The 7,458-nt window shown below is 48.0% G+C and overlaps 1 protein-coding gene across 1 annotated transcript; it reads left to right on the plus strand.

The window, feature by feature from the left end:
- Positions 1-2,240: 2,240 nt before the first annotated feature.
- Positions 2,241-7,075, plus strand: LOC137345739 (probable G-protein coupled receptor 139). The gene is made up of 3 exons (XM_068009002.1): positions 2,241-2,347; positions 5,422-5,438; positions 5,597-7,075. The coding sequence occupies exons 1-3, from the start codon at positions 2,241-2,243 to the stop codon at positions 6,505-6,507; spliced, it is 1,035 nt and encodes a 344-aa protein (XP_067865103.1). The 3' UTR covers positions 6,508-7,075.
- The last annotated feature ends 383 nt before the right edge of the window (positions 7,076-7,458 follow it).

The raw sequence follows: 7,458 nt of genomic DNA on the forward strand, positions 1-7,458 counted from the left end.
CTAGCTTTTTAGTAAATTCCAAATTTTTTTTCTTAATTGTATTTAAATTCTACCTTTCTGCCATGGTGAGATGTGAACCCATGTCCCCAGAGGAATACCCTTGGTGCCTGGATTACTAGTCTAGTGACAATACCACAACGCCACCACTTCCCCTGGGACTCAGTATTGTGCTGCAGAATTCCATTTACATTTCTGTCCATGTCAGTCTGCTCCAAAGTCCAATAAACCCGAGCTCTCTTTAAACTCACAGTGGATGGGATCTTAATATTAAAGCAAAATACTGCAGATGCTGGATATCTGAAATAAAAAGAAGAAATGCTGGAAATATTCAGTGGATCTGGCAGTATCTGTGGAGAGAGAAACAGAGTTAACATTTCAGGTCAGTGACCCTTCATCAGAACTGGCAAATATTAGAAATGTAGTAGGTGAGAAGCAAGTAAAGCAGGGGTGGGGTAACAAAAGAGAAAGTGTTGATAGGACAAGGTCACAGAGAATAAATGACCAGAAGGTCATGGAGCAAAGGCAAACGGTATGTTAATGGTGTGGTGAAAGACAAAGCGTTTGTACAGAGAGGGTGTTAATTGACAGAAAAATGAACAGCCCTGGCCCCAAGGACAAACATGAAAAAAAAAACAGTGGGAGGAGCAGTAGAAACAAATTAAACAAACTAAAATAAAACAAACAAATACAAAATAAAAAAAATAACTAAAAATAAAAAGGGTGACCCATCATATTCTGAAATTATTGAACTCAATGTTCAGTCCGGTAGCCAGTAGCGTGCCTAATCGGTAAAGGAGATGCTGTTCCTCGAGCTTGCGTTGATCTTCACTGGAACACTGCAGCAATCCCAGGATTGGGATGTGGGCATAAGAGCAGGTGGGTGTGTTGAAATGGCCAACAACTGGAGGCTGAGGGTCATGCTTTCAGACTGAGTGGAGGTGTTCCGCAAAGTGGTCACACAATCTGCATTTGGTCTCCCCTGTGTAGAGGAGACCACATTATGAGCAGTGAATACAGTATACTAAATTGAAAGAAGTACAAGTAAATTGCTGCTTCACCTGAAAGGAGTGTTTGGGGCCTTGGATAGTGAAGAGAGAGGAGTTAAATGGTCAGGTATTACACCACTTGCGTTTGCATGGAAAGGTGCCGTGGGAAGGGGACGAGGTGATGAACGTAATGGAGGAGTGGACCAGGGTCTCGCAGAGGGAATGATCCCTTCAGAATGCAGACAAGGGAGGGGAGGGGAAGATGCATTTCATAGTGACATAGCGCTGGAGGTGGCGGAAATGGTGGAGGATGATCCTTTGGCTGTGGAGGCTCGTGGGGTGGAAATTGAGGGCAAGGGGAACCCTGTCACAGTTCTGGGAAGGAAGGGAAGGAGTGAGGTTAGAGGTGCGGGAAATGGGCCGGACACGGTTGAGGGCCCTGTCAACCAGAGTGGGGGGAATCCTTGGCTGAGGAAAAACGAAGGCATATCAGAGGTGCTGTCATGGAAGGTAGCATCATCAGAGCAGATGTATCGGAGATGGAGAAACTGGGAGAATTGAATGGAGTCCTTACAGGAGGCAGGGTGTGAAGAAGTGTAATCGAGGTAGCTTTGGGAGTCGGTGGGCTTATAATGAATATTAGTAGACAGCCTATCTCTAGAGATGGAGACAGAGAGGTCGAGGAAGGGAAGGGAAGTTTCAGAGATGGACCATGTAAAGGTGAGAGAAGGGTGGAAATTAGAAGCAAAGTTGATAAAGTTTTCCAGTTCGGGGCTGGAGCAGGAAACGGCACCGTTGCAGTCATCAAAGTATCGGAAAAAGAGTTGGGGGAGGAGGCCTGAGTAGGACTGGAACAAGGAATGTTCGATATATCCCACAAAAAGACAGGCATAACTAGGACCCATGTGGGTACCCATAGCAACACCTTTTACTTGAAGGAAGTGAGTGGATTTGAAGGAGAAGTTGTTCAATGTGAGAACAAGTTCAACCTGGCAGAGGAAGGTGGTGGTGGATGGAGACTGGTTGGGCCTCTGTTCAAGGAAGAAGCAGAGAGCCCTCAAGCCGTCCTGGTGGGGGATGGAGGTGCAGAGAGATTGGATGTCCATAGTGAAGTGGAGGCAGTTAGGGCCAGGAAACTGGAAATTGGCAAAATGACGTAGGGCATCAGAAGAGTCATGGATGTAGGTGGGAAGAGACTGGACCGGGGAGAAAAGATAGAGTCAAGATAGGATGGGATCTTGCCTGACAGACACCATGAGGCTGTTTCCCGGCCAGTTTCCCTCCACCATCTCCTGTTGCTACATTCTGAGGGCCCCATTTGGAATTGATTCATTTTCAGAACAGGAGAACGAGGAGCAGGAGTAGGCAATTCTGCCCCTCGAGCCTGCTCCGCCATTCAATATGATCATGGCTGATCTCATCTCGGCCTCAACTTTCATTCACTCACCATTCCTGCTGGAACTCCTGTCTTCCTCACCGGCTCTGGTCTGGGAATGAAAACCCTCGCAGGTTCCTGATCCTGATCCCTGTGCAGGGACCCTGTAGTAAAGTATAGGTGTGTGGACCACGGCTGTAAACATTGGGATATTCCATACTCACATGTTGTCACTATGGGAGCTGTATGGGTCCTAGCTATGCTGCCTTTGTGTAGGATACATGGACCATTCTTTGTTCCAATCCTACTCAGCTCCCCTCCTTCACATATTTTTCTGATACTTTGATGACTGTGCTGATGTCATTTCCTTCTTTTGCCTTGAACTGAAAAATTACATCAACTTTGCTTCTAATTTCCACCCCTCCCTCGTCTTCACATGGTCCATCTCTGACACTTCCATTCCCTTTCTCGACTTCTCTACCTCCATTTCAGGGAATTGGCTGTCCACCAATATCTACTATAATCCCACCGACTCCCACAGCTACCTTGATTATACTTCCGCCCACCCGGCTTCCTGGAAAGACTCTGTTCCATTCTCCCTGTTTCTCCACATCTGTTCCATCTGTTCTGACGATGTTACCTTCCACACCAGTGTTTCTGAAATGTCTTCATTATTCCTCAGCCAAGGATTCCCCTCCATTGTGGTTAACAGGGCCCTCGACCGTGTCCATCCCATTTCTCATGTTTCTATCTTCACCACTTCCCTCCCTGTCAGAACCATGATAAGGTTCCCCTTGTCCTCACCTTCCACCCCACCAGCCTCCACATTCAACACATCAGTGGCGCAGTGGTTAGCACCGCAGCCTCACAGCTCCAGGGACCCGGGTTCGATTCCAGGTACTGCCTGTGTGGAGTTTGCAAGTTCTCCCTGTGTCTGCGTGGGTTTTCTCCGGGTGCTCCGGTTTCCTCCCACAAGCCAAAAGACTTGCAGGTTGATAGGTAAATTGGCCATTATAAATTGTCACTAGTGTAGGTAGGTGGTAGGGAAATATAGGGACAGGTGGGGATGTTTGGTAGCAATATGGGATTCATGTAGGATTAGTATAAATGGGTGGTTGATGTTCGGCACAGACTCGGTGGGCCGAAGGGCCTGTTTCAGTGCTGTATCTCTAATCTAATCTAATCTAATCTAATTTCTGCCACATCCAGCTAAGTCCAACACCAAACATATATTCTGCTCCCTCCCTTCCCCCCACTCATTGTGACACCCTGATCCACTCCTCAATCACCCCCAACATCAGCTCCTCTGACCCAGGCACCTTCCCGTGCAAGTACAGGAGATGTAACACCTGCTCTTTCACCTCCTCCCTTCCCACTATCCAAGGTCCCAAACACTCCTTCCAGGTGAAACAATCATTTACTAGGACTTCTTACAATTTATTCACAGTATTCGCTGTTCACAATGGAATCTCCTGGACATTGGGAGAGGAGCAAACACAGATTGAGTGATTGCTTTGCTGAACTCCTCCGTTCAGTCTGCAAGTGTGACCCTGAGCTTCTGGTCACTTGTCATTTTAATTTCACATCCCACTCTGACCTCTCTATCTTCGACCTCCTACACTCTTCCACTAAGGTTTAATGGGATACATCACTGACCTTTTCAATTAGCCATTTTATTGCCTCTCAGACTCTACACTGAGATTAAAAACTTCAGATTATAACCATTGCTCCCACTTTCGGGTACGGCCTGTGCTGGTAATGGAGGATGGCTACACCAGAGTCACTGGAAGTGGAGGGAGTGTGGGCTGGTGCTTGGGGTGAGGATCCCCTATTGGTGAGGAATCCCCCCATTGGTACACAGCTGGCAACTAGTCCACATCCCTGGGGTCTACCCACCATTCTCCATCACTTTTCCAGCCCACTAGAGTCTTCTCTTTGTCAGATTTTCCATGCTCCCCTCCCCCTCTGTTATTCTGCTGTAACCATTTACACCTCCTCTGGACCCATCCTCTGTTTCTTTAATTGTCCCATTCACCTTGCACCATCATCCCTTTTAACAATGAATCACTCCAGCCCTCCACCTGATCTGTTTCTCTCTCCACAGATGCTGTCTGACCTGCTGAGTGTTTTCAACATTCTCCTATCTTCATCAGATTTACAGCAGTTTCAGTATTTTGTTTTTCCTCCAATGTTTATTCCTGGATATTAACAGGGGTGAGTGACATAGGTGGGGAGTGGAGTTTCAGAGTTTTAACTCCACAGACTGCCTCTTTTATCCTTGACAGGTTCCCCACCCTGAAGTCAGACTGATTGACAGGCTTGGCTTCCAGTTGGGCAGGGCGGACTCTGGAGCAGGCCTCAGGACCAGGGCAGTCCAAATGCTGACCCCAGTGTTTTGGGGGAGATGCCTGATATCGGGGGGCGTCCAACCATCGTCTCCAGAGGAGGAGAGAGTGGTGACATCTCCGATCACTGGTCTGTCGATCCCCAACTCAGGGAGGGGTCTCCTATCCTGGAGATTGATCCCAATCCGGTTTTGGGGAGCGGACAGGGGGAGTTTCTGATCCAAGACACGATGAGGGAACCTGATTTTTGGGGGAGGGCAGTCTCATCCCAGGAGAGGAGGGACTGAGAGAATCGCGGGGATCCCATCTAAGGATACGAGGCCGATCCTATGGACGGTGAGGTCTGATCCCAAGGGAATGATGGTGTACAATCACAGGATGTAGTGGGGGTTTCTGATTCTGGGGGATACAAGCCGAAGCAGTCCGATCCTGGGGAATGTTGGCTCCTATCGTGAGGAGGTTGGGCTGAGGTCCTGGGGCAGTAGATAATTCTAAGGGAGCAGTCCGATCCCACAGTGGAGACTATTTCAATCACCAATCCCGGGTGTCTTTATATGTGGTATGGGGTATAACAGGGAAACCCGGCTGGACAGAGTTAAATCTGTAAAACAGATTAAATCAGAGACTTCCAGCCTCATTCAAATATTTAAATTACCAACCCGCCTCCTGGGAGCGGTTGTCTGTCCGTCCCCCTTCCCGACTCCGTTCATCTCAGAAGTGGGAGCGTCCGAGGTCAGTTGGGTTCCGGGTTGAGATTGTTCCATTTTAGCCTCTGACCTGCCCCCAACCCCGCTGTTTTCGGTGCTAAAATCCTGTCCTTACTGTCTGGGTCAGACACGGAAATGTTTGATCAGTAATTTCCAGTCTCTTTTCCCTTCTCTCTCTTACAGTTAATTTACTGGCGATTGTGATCCTGTCCCGGGGAAAGTGCGGCCTCTCCACCTGCACCACTCGCTACCTGGTGGCCATGGCAACGGCGGATCTACTGGGCATCATCACTGGGGTCATACTGTGGCGGATTAGTTATTATTATTCCTGGAGATCATTCCTGGATATCACCCCTGTGTGTAGTGTAACCGGTTTCCTTAGTTTTGCAGCCGGAGACTGTTCTGTCTGGTTCACCGTCACTTTCACCTTTGATCGATTTGTGGCCATTTGTTGCCAGAAGCTGAAAACAAAATATTGCAACAAGAAAACTGCAGCTGTGGTTCTAGCAACAACCTGCATTCTGCTCTGTTTACAAAACATCCCCTTCTACTTTATTTTTGAACCTGGAGAGATAATCGACAATGTACCGTGGTTCTGTGTTGTAAAGTCAAGTTATTTTTCTGAGCCCGGATGGGTGAGATATGCTTGGTTTGAATTGGTTTTAACCCCATTGATCCCATTCACTTTAATTCTGTTGCTCAACGCTCTGACAGTCAGACACATTTTAGTGGCCAGTCGAGTCCGTAAGGGACTGAGGGGTCAGAGCAAGGGAGAGAATCACAGTGACCCAGAGATGGAGAGCAGAAGGAAATCTATGGTTTTACTCTTCACCATATCCGGCAACTTCATACTTCTGTGGTTGGTGTATATTATAGAATTCTTATATTATAACATTACAGGAACAGAATACAGGGATTACACCGATTCTGAAAGTATATTTCAACAAGTCGGATGGATGCTGCTGACTTTAAGTTGCTGCACAAACACATTTATTTATGGGGTGACTCAGTCCAAGTTCAGAGAGCAGGTCAAGAGTGCGGTGAAATATCCAGTTACATCAATTATTCAATTAATGAATAAACTAAACAACTGAGAGCAGCCCAGAGGCGGGTCCCAGTGTTTCCAGTCCATGAATGGAATATTTATCCCCAGACTTCCATCAACTGAATGACAGCAGGAATCACTGGGAATGTGAAAATACCAACCCCCCCCACAGCGGTGGGAGTGAGGGCAGGGTGAGCTGGAAGAGACTAACACCACTTCCTGCAGGACAGGAGGGGAAACAGCAGCTACAGTCTCTCCTCCACCTCCACTGGTTCGATTCTTCGTTCCTCACATCTGCTCAGAAAACAAAAGTTCGATCAAAATAAAATGCTGCAGATGCTGAAAACCTTCTCATGTCAGCTGCTAGTTATTACTTGTTTTATTTTTGGAGATACGTTATTTAGTCCGTCTCCCTTCCATTCCCCCAACCTGGTCACTGCCGTTTCTCTTTCTCAGTCTCTCTGATCTCTCTGTTCTCATTCTCTAACCCTAAGTCAGTTAGTGGTGTTGGTGGGGGTTGTTGGCGATTCTGCAGATGCTAGAATTAGAGGAACACAGAGATCTTGAAGGATTGTAGGAGCTGGAGGAGTTTATAGAGATAGGGAGGCATGTAGAGGCTGGAGGAGGTTGTAGAGATAGGGAGGGGTGTAGGGGCTGGGGGAGGTTGTAGAGATAGGGAGGGGTGTAGGGGCTGGAGGAGGTTACAGAAATAGGGAGGGGTGTAGGGCTGGAGAAGGTTACAGAAATAGGGAGGGGTGTAGGGACTGGAGGAGGTCACAGAGTTAGGGAGGGGTGTAGGGGCTGGAGGAGGTTACAGAAATAGGGAGGGCTGTAGGGCTAGAGGAGGTCAGAGAGATAGGGAGGGGTGTAGGGACTGGAGGAGGTCACAGAGTTAGGGAGGGGTGCAGGGGCTGGAAGAGGTTACAGAAATAGGGAGAGGTGTAGGGACTGGAGGAGGTTAGAGAGATAGGGAGAGGTGTAGGGCTGGAGGAGGTTACAG

Source organism: Heterodontus francisci, chromosome 29 (assembly GCF_036365525.1).
Source record: "Heterodontus francisci isolate sHetFra1 chromosome 29, sHetFra1.hap1, whole genome shotgun sequence".
Lineage (NCBI taxonomy): Eukaryota > Metazoa > Chordata > Chondrichthyes > Heterodontiformes > Heterodontidae > Heterodontus > Heterodontus francisci.

Excerpts from the sequence above, each read along its gene's own strand:
- LOC137345739 (XM_068009002.1), top strand. The coding sequence starts at position 2,241 with ATGAGGCTGTTTCCCGGCCAGTTTCCCTCCACCATCTCCTGTTGCTAC.